At 39.0% G+C, this 13,995-nt stretch overlaps 1 protein-coding gene across 50 annotated transcripts in view; it reads right to left on the bottom strand.

Moving 5' to 3' along the window:
- The window catches only part of MAP4K4 (mitogen-activated protein kinase kinase kinase kinase 4), a 193,070-nt gene that overhangs the window by 66,356 nt on the left and 112,719 nt on the right, over nucleotides 1-13,995 (bottom strand). For all 50 annotated transcript variants that reach the window (XM_045077684.1, XM_045077678.1, XM_045077686.1 and 47 more), the window contains exons 4-7: nucleotides 11,389-11,514; nucleotides 10,045-10,155; nucleotides 5,540-5,630; nucleotides 3,383-3,513 (exon numbers count right to left, since the gene is read on the bottom strand). In XM_045077684.1, the coding sequence (XP_044933619.1) occupies nucleotides 3,383-3,513; nucleotides 5,540-5,630; nucleotides 10,045-10,155; nucleotides 11,389-11,514 (459 nt within the window). The remainder of the gene's footprint in view (nucleotides 1-3,382; nucleotides 3,514-5,539; nucleotides 5,631-10,044; nucleotides 10,156-11,388; nucleotides 11,515-13,995) is intronic.

A 13,995-nucleotide genomic window follows, 5' to 3' on the forward strand; every position in this document is an offset into this window, starting at 1 on the left:
ATTCCTGTCTCATATGAGGTCTTTCATCCATTTTGAGTCTATTTTTGTGTGTGATATAAAGAAATGGTCCATCTTCATTCTTTTGCTTGTGGCTGCCCAATTTTCCAAACACCATTTGTTGTAGAGACTGTGTTTTTCCATTGCACATTCTTTCGTGCTTTGTCAAATATTAGTTGACCATAGAGCCGAGGGTCTAATTCTGGGCTCTCTATTCTGTTTCATTGATTTTTATGTCTGTTTTTGTGCCAGTACCATACTGTCTTGATGATGACAGCTTTGTAATAGAGCTTGAAGTCTGGAATTGTGATGCTGCCAGCTCGGTTTTCTTTTTCAACATTCCTCTGGCTATTCAGGGTCTTTTTCTGGTTCCATATAAATTTTAGGATTATTTGTTCCATTTCTTTGAAAAAGATGGATGGTACTTTGATAGGGATTGCATTAAATGTGTAGATTGCTTTAGGTAGCATAGACATTTTCACAATATTTGTTCTTTCAATCCATGAGCATGGGACGTTTTTCCATTTCTTTTTGTCTTCCTCAATTTCTTTCATGAGTACTTTATCGTTTTCTGAGTACAGATCCTTTGCCTCTTTGGTTAGGTTTATTCCTAGGCATCTTATGGTTTTGCATACAGTTGTAAATGGGATCGACTCCTTAATTTCTCTTTCTTCTGTCTCACTGTTGGTATACAGAAATGCAACTGATTTCTGTGCATTGATTTTATATATCCTGACACTTTACTGAATTCCTTTTTGAGTTCTAGTAGTTTTGGGGTGGAGTCTTTTGGGTTTTCCACATAAAGAATCATATCATCTGCAAAGAGTGAGAGTCTGACTTCTTCTTTGCCAATTCGGATGCCTTTAATTTCTTCTTTTGTCTGATTACTGAGGATAAGACTTGTACTACTATATTGAATAGCAGGGGTGAGTGCTTGCTTTGGCAGCACATATACTGAACAGCAGTGGTGATAGTGGACATCCCTGCAGTGCTCCTGACCTTAGGGGGAAAGCTCTCAGTTTTTCCCCATTGAGAATGATAATCGCTGTGGGTTTTTCATAGATGGCTTTGATGATACTGAGGTATGTATGAGGGCAGGCACTTTTGTCTGTTTTATTCACTTACCTTAGTATCCCCAGAATTGTGATTTGCATGTGGTAGGCCCTCAATAAACACTGGCTGATGAATGAATAAACTTTTATCAGTCGATTTCTTAAAATCCAAACAAGATTTTTAAAAGCAGACAATGGGGGCACCTGGGTGGCTCAGTGGGTTAAAGCCTCTGCCTTCAGCTCAGGTCATGATCCCAGGGTCCTGGGATCAAGCCCTGCATCAGGCTCTCTGCTCAGCAGGGAACCTGCTTCCTCCTCTCTCTCTGCCTGCTTCTCAGCCTACTTGTGATCTCCGTCTCTCTGGTAAATAAATAAAATCTTTGGGGAAAAAAAAATAAAAGCAGACAATGGGTAGTTATTATCATTCACATTCTCTTGTTTATATGCTATTCTAATGAAAGAATTAAAGTTGCTCAGTTTAAGCATTTTCTAAATAACCTATAATTATGTTACACAATTCAAATACATGTTTGATTATAAGAAGGACAGGCCCACAAATTTCTCCCTTAATTTTGAGATTTTCTTTACTACAGGGCGCAAAGGAGGGGTTTTACCCAACTTGACCCAGTAGCAACATCAGTAGTAAGAAAGGCAGATGTTCCATGCCTCTTGGTGTGATGCAACACAAACCATACCCCACCTCCTGAGGCAATCCTGCTTTAGGTTTTTCTTTATACTAATTGAATTTCTCCAGTTTATAAGAAATAAGGTAAATGCCTTATAAAGATTGTAAAGTTAAAATTCAAAAATGGCAAGACAAATCTGGATGGTGGAATACTGCCTCTTCAACAAGTCCATGTCATGAAAAAAAAGGGAGAAGGGTTGGTTAGCCTTGATTAATAGATATTCTATGGCCAAACAGCCAAATAGAATGCCTTGCCTTATATTAAACACTAGTTTGAATAAGTCAGATACAAACCAGTTGGCTCTAAGTATAGGCTCCTTATTAAGAAATTATTTTTTAAAGATTTATTTATTTATTTATTTGTGAGACAGAGAGAGCAAAAGCAGGTGAAAGGGCAAAGGGAAAGGGACAAGCAGAATGTCCACAGAGCAGGGAGCCTGATACAGGGATCAATCCCAGGACTCTTGAGATCATGACCTGAGCCAAAGTCAGATGCTTAACCAACTGAGCCACCAAGGTGCCCCAAGAAATTATTTTCATTTACTTAAGCATGATAGTATTTTGGGTATGCTGGAAGATGTTTTCAAATTTTGGAGATAACAAAAATGATATATTCAAGACTGAAAAGTCATATAGTCTATATAATCTATTAATATTATTATAATCTATTAATCTAATACTTCAGCATATGAAAAATAAAATAAAAATTTCACCATACCATATATTTAAAATGAGTTTCATTAATTGGGTATCTGTAATAAATACTACAATACACAAGAGAGTGTAAAGATATGAACTCAAGTTTGAATAACATTAACAGGAACATAAACACTGACTCATTTAATCACAACAAAACAATTTTTTAAAAAAATAATTTTTGCAAACATATTCAACCCAAATCTGATGATCAAATATGGTTTTACAATGGGATCAAAAAGATGCATTATTGGGGCGCCTGGGTGGCTCAGTGGGTTAAGCCGCTGCCTTCGGCTCGGGTCATGATCTCAGGGTCCTGGGATCGAGTCCCACATCGGGCTCTCTGCTCAGCAGGGGGCCTGCTTCCCTTCCTCTCTCTCTGTGATCTCTTCCCTTCCTCTCTCCTACTGTGATCTCTCTCTGTCAAATAAATAAATAAAATATTTAAAAAAAAAAAAAGATGCATTATTGATAGAAATCTCTAGAGGTCACTCTAATAATTTAAATATATTTGTACCAAATCAAGCTGTAAAGCTCTTTAACAATACTCTAAAATTTCACATAGATCAAGTAACTGCTATATATTCTAACAACATTTTTTAAAGAATAATAAATATCTGATTATAATTGATTCTTCAAGTTTAAAAGGATGGCAAACAGGGCAGAGTAACTTACTCATGACAAAAAGCTCTATGCACAAGACAGTGACTTCCACTGCTGTGAAAGCAGTATGTTACTTAGTAAGGAGAACAAAGGTGACAGGGAACGAAGAACAACAAGACAGCATCTCAATAATGTCCCAGAAAATGTGCACCTGCAACAAGGTTTCCAAGTGTTCCTCACTGAAACAGCATGAACGGATAAGGGGTGGGGTGTGCATCTGTAACCTGAGCCCCTATCCCTCAGGAACACTAGGGACCCAGTGAAGGCCAAGAAAGCAGGTGCCTCTTACTCTGTAATCGTAGGTGGCATCTGGGTTCTCATCACAGGCGATGACCTCAGGAGCCATCCAGTAAGGGGTGCCTATGAAGGTATTTCTCCTCCCAACCGTCCGGTCGAGCTGAGCACTCACACCGAAATCAACTGTGGGAGAAAGAGAAAGGAAGGAGTAGAACATAATTAACAAACAAGTAAACCACAAGACGAAGAAATGTGAGGAGGAGATGTCTTCAGTATAAGCTCAAAGAGTTTCATGGACATGTAAATTCCTTAAGGTCACCAGCATCAATAAGGAGTACTGTCTCCAGAGCAAATCTGCCAAAATGACAAAATCTTCTACCAGTCTATAGGCTCCTGGGAGGCCTGGACCCAGCTACTTCCCTGGGCTTCCACGACAGTGACCACTAGAGGGACTTTTGGATGAATGAGGATGTTCAGTGCTTGCAGGAAACGTACCTGCCGCAAACAAGATCAAGTCACAGAAAGCTCGAAGTTCAGGAGAATTGACTAACACCCACGTGACTCAGCTTCTTAAACAGCACTTAACCACAGAAAGAGAAGAAACCCACAAAGGTTGTCTGGAAAGTACAGGGTAATGACTTCAATAAAGAGAATCAAGCTAAATCACAAATATACTAAGAAACACTCCTCAAAGTACCCAGGACATCTGATTTTTAGAGTGACCCCCACATCCCACTCAGCTGAACAATGATGGTCCTCTAGAGGAATGTTCAAAGATGGGAGGCAGAGCTGGCAGGAAGACCAGGGTCTCTAATGGAATGTTTGCTGACAGCACTAGGGAGGACTGTATGATGGTGGACGAGCTCCTGCAGAAGGGCCTATGGAGGGTTGAGATCACTCACAGGGTCTGGGTTACAGATTTAGCAGGCAGAACATGCTCAGAAAACCACCTGGCCAGGAGGTGGGCTCACATGTCCTGACACAGAGACACATGTGCTGGGCAGTACGTGCCATTTGCAGTTACAAGTGATCACCAAGTGATTACAGAAGGACTATCACAGACCTAGCACCAACAGGCCAGCGCAGGGAACACACACAGCTTCCTAAGTCACTAGGAATGAGAACAATTTAAGTGCCCCCTATCTTAGCTTTGAGGGTATTTCCCCAATGGGCACACTAATCCTCCACAGATGACCAAGAAATGGAGGTACTATGCAAGAAAGCAATAATGAAGATTCTGTTTTTAAACTACTGTGACTAAGATTTTTGAAAGATAGACTAGATTTTCTAATAACCATAAACAATTTTTTTGTGTGATGCCTTACTGGAAGAAAACTTAATGCTAATTGTTTAAAAATTTGACAGAACCATTATATAAAAGTGGGATTGAAAAAAAGTTCAAATCCAGGTAAAGGAAACAGGAAATACAGAAGAACCATTACAAAATCATCTCCAGGAAGATACTTTGGACTCCATCCATCCATGCATAAATTTACTGAGCCCCTACTACATTTAAAGCACTATGATAGGTGCCAGATAAGAATACTCTCGTAAATAAAACATCCTAATCACTACACTTCCAGAACTTATATTCTAGGAAATAAGTCAGAAATATACGTAAACAAACAGCTGTATAATTATAAATTGTGATCAGGATGAGTAAGGAAATAAGCGGTAGATCAGAAGGTCAGGGCATAGAGATCAGAGCATCAGGGAAGAAAGGCCTCTGAAGATGAGGAAAAAATTGCCACCTCAAAACTGTTCCCAACGGGGAACAGTATGTGCAAAGACCCTGTGAGACATTTCAAGGAAGTAAGAAAATGAGTGAACTGGACAGGGAGAAAAGTGAGAATGGTCACAAAATGGGGCTGGAAAGTATTAGGGGCCATGGCTTTCTATGGGCCATGGTAAGAAATTCAGATTTTATTCCAAGTGAAATATTCCACTAAAGGTATTTAAGGAAGAAAGTGCCATGATCTGACTTAAATATTAGTCTGTCTGCTATATGGAGAGCAGAGCAGGGGAGAAGCATGGCAGGGAGGGAGGCTGGAGACAGAAAAAGCAGTAAACCCAGTTCCCATTTCTTAAATAGAAAAGAAAGAGAAAATCTAAGTAATAGAGCTTTTAGCTAAATGCCAACGAGATAGGGAGTTGCTGCTGGTTTGCACCAGGGCCAAGTATTACATCATGTGGCACATGTGTCACATACCAAGTTTCACCTCTGCATTCTCAGTCAGCAATACATTCTGGCCCTTGATGTCCCGGTGAATCACATGATGGATGTGAAGATGTGCCAGGCCCTGAAGAGGAGAGAGATCTGAATTTTAGTTCTTTGTTGCTGCAAATAAAAAGCCCAGAACACACTTTTTATAACAAAGCACATGTACAGGCCACAAGTTTTATGAATCACATTTAGAACATACTACAACTCAATTGTTGTGCATTTCCAGGAACACATTACCAATAGCACCACACAAACAGAAAGAAGTACCCACCCCCCAGTTCCAATGGGGTAGGTCCCCTGTGTGAGCAACATGACCAGTTTCTAGCTGCTCCTTGAAGACACATTCTAGATTACCATCTGCAGTTTCTCTGTTGTAATTTGTGCTATTTGTGTACAGGGTGGTTCCTTTCCCACGCTACATGTCCATCTTTCAGTGGGTGACCCCATGGGTATATTTGAACTAGACCCATCCCAGGGGAAAACACAAAGAGCCAGAGTGCGGTTTCAAGTCTGGCTCTTGAACACTGCCTAGTTTTCCCACTGCATAGTGACAAATTACTAACTACTGATCAAGCCCACCTCCACCCCAAGTGTAAAACAATTCTGCCATCAAAAGCTTTATGTTCACACAAAATATCTTTCTTTCCCAAGGAAATAAACCCTACTGGGCACAGAGCACTTTCTGATGACCTTGTATCAGGAATGAAGCCCAAGAGCTATGTCTCTTATGAGAGGTGGAAGAAGAACAAAAACACATTTTGCATCCAACTACGAATTGAGACAAAAATGGGTCATTCTCACAACTCCTGTTCTTGTTCTGCCTTTAGCTAGACAAGCCAAATCTACAGCTTGCCTCCTTAAGATACAAACAAGCTATTTATTCTGAAATGTCTCAATTGAAAAAGGCTAGATCAGAGAAGCAAGGGTTTATTTAATTTTCCTGTTTGATTTTTTGTGTGAGGTTTTATTGTTACCATTACTGTGTAGGATACGCATTAAATATAACAGCTGCTCTAGAACACTAATTTTTCTAACACAGGGGTTTCTAAACAATAATTTACTAGTCTGCTTATAAAGCAGAATAGTGTACTTGATGGCTCTGTTTATTTTTCCACCACACAGGATGTGCAGTGTTATACCACAAAGCACTGACTAGGGGAAAAAGCACTAAAAATATTTGGTATGTTAGTGCTATAGTTAGGAAGAAAGTCTCTTCTTTCAGCACAGCATAACTCTGAACAGCAAAGAAAAAACAAACAAACAAAAAATGTAGCTTCCCTGATTCTTTCATAATTCCTACTTCTGCTACTTCAGTTCACTTTATATTCTCTAACTTTCCCAAACTCCCTTTTTATATTTTCAAGGATTATCTTAGCAACAAACTTAAGTATCCACATCTTCTCAAACAATGTGGCCTACACAGACTCTTGTTTCTTGTAAGTGATAAATGTTAAGAAACATTTACTACCTGGTCCTACTGCTGAAGGAGTGCAGTGTCTCAAGGTGAAAAATCACTCAAGGTATGTCTAATACCCTGTAGGCACTGTAAATTTGAGTTATGATTATTCTAAATGAGTACATCTTTCCCTGTATGCAAAGAAAATGTATGTTCAACTACTCTTGTATATACAACTCTTTCTGTGCCAAAATTAAACCACAATTATGCCTCCTTAGCAGAGATAGTCCAGATAGAAATACACACTAAATACCATTCTAGAGTGAATGCATCAACGTTTCAAAGCTAGAAAACATTTTTTCTGTAATCTCATTCAAGGACATGGGGTAAAGGAAAAGTTAAAGGCTGTCCTTCAGTATTGGTTACGAAACACTGTAAGTACCCATACCCACTAGGAATTTCGGTTTCCACTAACACACATCAGTGGCTGTGTAGACTATAAACATGGAAGCAGGGTGGGATGGACACTCTGGCTTGTTGGTAAACCTTTGGTCTCAAGGGTTTCGGGGACGAGCCCAGGAGAGCTTTCCTACTTATGCCTGAGGCCTACAAGCTCATGACTCTCAACCTTCTGAGGATCTTAACTATTATTATAGCATGTGAATCTAACACCTACTAAAGAATGAGGACAAGTTTTGCCACTGCAGAAAAGAGCTAACCACCAATCTCTTTGAGAACCCAGGTTATTCACTTGGTCTGGCTCTGTCTGTTCCCACAACAGCTCCCTCCTTCTTACCATACTGCTTTCTCTTTATCAAAGTAGATTGTCAGCAATTCCGGTGAAAAACACACACTAGCATGTGACACACTGACTCTTCCAGAGCCTTGTTTGGTTTTAGTTCACTTAGACTTTTGTTGGAAAAAATCCCATTCCAGATGAAAAGTAAATGAAGGAAACACTTGTTTCGGGTGACCCCAAGGTGAAAAACATTTGCTATATCTCAAAATGATGTCCATTAAGCTCTTATATTCAGGCCAGTCAGGGGCTTCAAACAACCTGGGCATCTTTTGAAATGATGCCTGAGATCAATGAAAGTAAAATAACTAAATATGTTTATTTCAAGACAGGTAAACAATGCTTGCCTGTATATATAAAAACATGTAAATTATCTTTGATGGCTGAAATACATTTGATGCCTAGGACATTTATACTAAAATCTAGTTCTTTGCTTAAGAAATCCCACATTAAGGGCACCTGGGTGGCTCAGTCAGTTAAGTGTCTGCCTTTGGCTCAGGTCATGATCCCAGAGTCCTGGGATTGAGCCCTGCATCACGTTCTCTGCTCAGTGGAAGCCTGCTTCTCTCTCTCCCACTGTCTCTCTCTGTCAGATAAATAAAATCTTCATAAAAAGAAAAAGAAAGAAAAAGAAATCCCACGCTGGAATTATATATAGAAAAGGTATGTGTAAGTATATGTTTATAATGGAAAATAATGACAACAACTAATATTTACTAACAATCAGTTATATACCCACATGTTACATTAAATGATTCATATACACCAGGGGCACCTGGGTGGCTCAGTGGGTTAAAGCCTCTGCCTTCAGTTCAGGTCATGATCCCAGGGTCCTGGGATCGAGCCCCACGTCGGGCTCTCTGCTCCGCAGGGAACCTGCTTTCTCCCCTCTCTCTGCCTGCCTCTCTGCCTACTTGTGATTTCTCTCTCTCTGTCAAATAAATAAAATCTTTATAAAAAAAAAAAACGATTCATATACACCAACTCACTGACAATGTTATTTCCTTCACAGGACCGGTATCTAAATTTTACAGAAGGAAGTAAATCTCGAAAGGGGAATACCTTTGCCAGGGGTACGCAATAGGTAAGTAGCAAAGGCAGGACTCAAACCCACATCTGACTCACTCTAACCACTGTTCTCTCCTGCCGACCATGCCAAGAGTTTTAGTTGTTAACATAATAAATACATCTGCCCACTTGCTGAACTCCTTCACAGTACTGCAGGGCAGGATACTTAGTTTTCCACTTTTAGACTCTGCCTGCTAATAATAACCATAAAAGATAGGTCCCACATGTTTTAATAATGAAATCAGAGAGTGATTACAAAAAGAGGGTTCTCCCACCGCATCCCCTACAACTTACTTTCTTAAGGGAATTGACTGGTTTTTCAAGGGCTTCATAAAATATCTAAGTAAAAAGAATTAAAACACAACTCTCTGAATTCTTTTTTTTTTTTAAACTGGCAGTCCTCTATGAAATTTAAATATAAAAGTAGGGTAAATTTGCCTCTAAGTAAAAAAAGATAACCAGTTTTTTTTTTATTAGTGAGAGAAGCCTAAGAATTAGATTCCAGTTTAATTCCACAATATTTCTTTTTTAAATGTGGTGGGTAAATGAAATCCAACCAAGTAATTTGAATGTGTAATTAAGGGGTAAAGTAGACAGAAAAACTGGGACAGCTGGCCAAAGGAAAAGAGGCCCACTGGTAACTCACATGCACTTTTCAAATGCAAAATATAGAGACCCTTTGCCTATAATGTCTGCGTTATCTCTATTACTGAAAGCAATCATTTAGAATCTGCTAAAACAGTAGTTCAGAAACTTTAACATCATAAACCAGCTTTCCAATTGGCTGTAAACAACATTAAACAGTAGAACTTTTCCTTGTAAATACTGCAACAGAATCTAGCAGTTAATGCCAAAGTCCACAAGATGATTTTGAAAGCCAGCATTTGATAATCAATATTGATTCATAAGCTTAGACAAAGGATTCCTATAAAAACAATAGTTAGAAACTATTTCTCTTCACTTGATTTTCTTTTTAACACCTGGAGGGTAAATAGGGAAATGCAGAAAAACTATTTTTGTTTAAGTTACTTTCTTTAGATACTTGTCACAATCAAAACCATGATGCAGCTTCAATAATCAAAGCCAGCAAATTATACAGAGCCCTTGACTGTCATGAAAAGAACAATCTATACAGTTATAACTAATGCAAAGAAATATTTCGGGCTAGGAAAATGAAAATGGAAACACAACACCATGCACGGGACACCACAGACCCACCCTTCTTCTTACCCTTAGGATTTCTCTGGAGATGTAAGCTATCCAGTCTTCCTTGAGTGTGTTCCCTTTGGTGTTCTTCACAAGGTCTGTAATGGACCCAGCCCCACAGAACTCCATAACAAGCTACAGGGCAGAAAAGACACATGGTGACTAGCATGCCTCAGCAACCAGTGAGAACATCACCACAATCTGTACACACTGAACATTCATCAGAAACACAAAGTCTAACTCTTTGTGTCTTTCCTAAAGATCTGGGTACATGATCAAATTTGGAAGCATCCAAATTACTGAGAGCCCATTTCACCCTCCAATTTATGCACTGTTTATGTTTGGTCCAGGAGATTAAGGGTTTTTGACATTTTACAGCACATCTCCCAGTGCAGAGATTGTGAAATATTCCTCCTCACTCCCAAGGACACGGGCATGGGAGGACCATTTTGTCTTTAATTAGTACCCAATTATGAGAAATCTGATAGAGATACTCTAACATCTTTTCTCATTTGCTAGCATCCAGATATCCTCTTTCATACACGATTCTCAAACTATTTTATATTAAGAGAAATGCGATTTTTAAGCAGTGCATAATTTTAAAAATACTTTATTTACAATACCTAAATGTTTATATAAAATCAACACAAGTGGGTTTTTTAAATATCAGAAAATGAACTAAATTGAGCTATTCTAAAATTTTAACTTTGATTGGATTTGGGCAAAAGACAAAGGTTAAAATTAAGGCAAAATATTGCAAATTTCCTATAATGGTTTTTAAAAATTAAAAAAAATATTTATCTTCCTGCTTTATAAGTCCAGTACCCTTGGTATAACTAATGTGATAACCATAGCTCTAACAGCATCTCAGTGTCATCATCTTCAGTATAGATGTGGCTGAGTAAGAGATAAGATTGAATGTATATTAATTCTAGAAATTTCCCTGGAATTTACTGTTTTCAATTAACTGTTATCATTAATATTATTAATACTGATATGTTTGTCCCTTACTTCCAGGTAGTAAAGAAGATGCATTTATTTGTGCTTCCATATTAATTTCCATAAATAAAGTATTGATTTTTTAAGCTCCTAATTTCCTTGCTATTTGGTTATATTCCTTTTAAAACATGCCATTTTATTACTGAAACAAAGTTAACTCTTATCCATGCAATGTGAAATCAACATAAAAATAAACATACAGTATCATACAGTATACCTTTAACCAAGAAGACTAAGGAAGATAACAGGCACTATGCCCTTTGTCTTCGCTCTTCTCTCCAACCCCCTCCTCCCCTGGAAGGTCCTTAATGTCTTTTGAGTACCACCAGAGAGAAAACTCCTCAAAATGCTTGGGAAACATTTGCCTACCCAGAGTTGGTCATCATGTCCTGGAGGGCTCTTTTTAATGAAAGCACCATAATAGGTTGCAATATTTCTATGATGAGAATATTTCTTCAACATATTTATCTCCAGTTTGATTTCTTCCTCTTCATCCTTAAGAAAAAATAAAAAATAAAATGTGTGGCTTTTGAATGTCAAGCATGATTTTAACTTCCCCACCCATGGGCAGTAATACAAGTTCCCAATCCCTCCAGCAAAGGAGGAAGATACATTCACTTTATCCTGATAACAAGAACTGGGGACTTTAACAGGACTCATTCTTTTTTTTTAAAGATTTTATTTATTTGTCTGAGAGAGAGAGAGAGAGCGAGAGCGAGCACAGGCAGACAGAGTGGCAGGCAGAGTCAGAGGGAGAAGCAGGCTCCCTGAGGAGCAAGGAGCCCGATGTAGGACTGGATCCCAGGATGCTGGGATCATGACCTGAGCGAAAGGCAGCTGCTTAACCAACTGAGCCACCCAGACGTCCCAGGACTCATTCTTTGAAATGCCTTTAGAAGTTATGCAAGAAATATGGAAGTACAAAAGTTACAGATATATATAAGAAGCAGATGTAGCAGCTTTCCACAAATTATGATACCTGAACTTCAATTTGCTCATCTGGAAAAATGGGAGGAAAAAGAGAACAGACTGATACTATTTTGACTAATTAAAAGGAAAGGCTGTTTCTTTTCTAAAAGATATTTGTGAATAAAAATCATCTGGCACAGTTATGGCACAGAAGGTTCACCTGTGACAACCTTGCACAAGAATATTACCTTCTGGTGTGGCCACAGTCAGATTACTGCATACAGACCAGCCCCGCAGGCCCATGATAGTTGGCATGCTTAATGAGATCCTCTACCCCAAAAAGAGATTCAGGAGAATCCAGCGACCCATAGTAATACAACATCACTCAGTGATAGCAGGTTGTTTTAGACTTGGCTCATCCCCCAGCCTCCTGCTTTATTAAAGTTAAGATGAGCAGAAGAAAAAAATACAGAGTTTGTGTGAGAAGATCAGAGGGAGATGAAAGAACAGATGGTGACACAAGTCTGGAAAATAAAAATAAGTTGCCCTTGTGAATGGGGAGGGCTGCCAGTCTCAGACTTTCTCTCTCATATACGCCCGGGGCAGAACCTGCAACAGCATGGTTGTTGCAGACACATGACACAGCAAGGGCTCTGCCACACGACCTGCAGAGTTCATAAGTAAGATTTATGGCTAGCATGAGAACCAGGGGAAAGCAGAGTTAAAGTCATGAAGAGGAGAGAAGGTGGAAGAAAAGAGGGAAAACAGCTCTGGCTAGAAAAGCCACATCTGAGGAAAGATAAAAATCTTAAAGACAAAGGTGATAATCAGATCTCCAGAATTCCCTTTACTACATAACTTTTCAAAAGAAAATAATGACTGGTCCCCTACAATGTCCCCACTTCTCCACAGTGGCACACTCATTCTACTTATAACTGACTTGCTTCCTTCTCCAGGAAGACTTGGGCTTTCTGAGCAGTCAAGGGTCCTATACGTGGAAGTATAAAAGAAAAAGAGAAGGCCATGCATGTGAAAGCTAGTGCATCGATGTGGACTCACACAGGCTAATCTTGCAGGCTGGCACCTCCAAAAACCATTCATAAGGACTCACAGACCTAAGTAAGTTTGGTTTGAAAATACTGCTGAGATAAAAGCTACAACAGCATTAATTAGATATTAGTGATGAGACCAAATGAAAAAAGAAAAGGTCTTCTTAAAATAGAACTTTCAGCTGTACACTACCACTTTAGAAACCACATGTAATAAAACATGGAATCATCTTAGAACAGGGATTCTTAAGATGGTGACCTCCAGCTTGGTCCTCAGACATAAGTATCAGAATATTACAGCATATTAATAGGTTGTCACGTAACCTCGGCAGATGGTGGCTACAAATATGAAGCAAAGTAACACAGCCAAATACAGTCTATATAATAGTTTGTATGTACTAATTATCATTCAAACCCTGTATATATGAAAAGACACCACATGGGTATCATTTCAATCTGATTTAAACATGGCCATGTTTAAAGCTGCAATGAAAACTGAGATACTGAATAACTAGGATAACTATCTCAATTCTAAACAAAAGTAGTGTTTAGCCTGACTAATATTACAGAAAAGACACTTCTATTTGGGATCTTTCTTCAAAGGAATTTTATACTAAATCATAAGAGTGACAATTTTTTTTTAATGTAAGGCACAAGGAAGCACGCCCCAAACATGACTAGAAAGCCCAATTCACCAAAAGCTTTATATTGTGCTCTTCCCACACGTTCCTATCAGGCACAGTGTATAATGACCACAACTTGTTGGCACACAGCACGTGGAGCCTGTTCCCTCCTGAGTCACCACAACTAACCATTCACTCCCAGCAATATCTGGGAGCAGCCCAGGACAACCCTAACGGGACTTGTGAAGACCAACAGATTCCTATCAAAAATTAGCACCTGACTATGGCCATAAACAGGCTCTAGTAGAAAGGCATGTGATATCACTCCTGGCATAAGGCCTATAGTTAAATATGTTGGGCCCTGAAAAATTAAACACCTCACTTTCCTTCCACTG

Source organism: Mustela putorius, unplaced genomic scaffold, assembly GCF_011764305.1.
Source record: "Mustela putorius furo isolate JIRA1106 unplaced genomic scaffold, ASM1176430v1.1 tig00000224_pilon_pilon_pilon, whole genome shotgun sequence".
In the NCBI taxonomy this organism is placed as follows: Eukaryota; Metazoa; Chordata; class Mammalia; order Carnivora; family Mustelidae; genus Mustela; species Mustela putorius.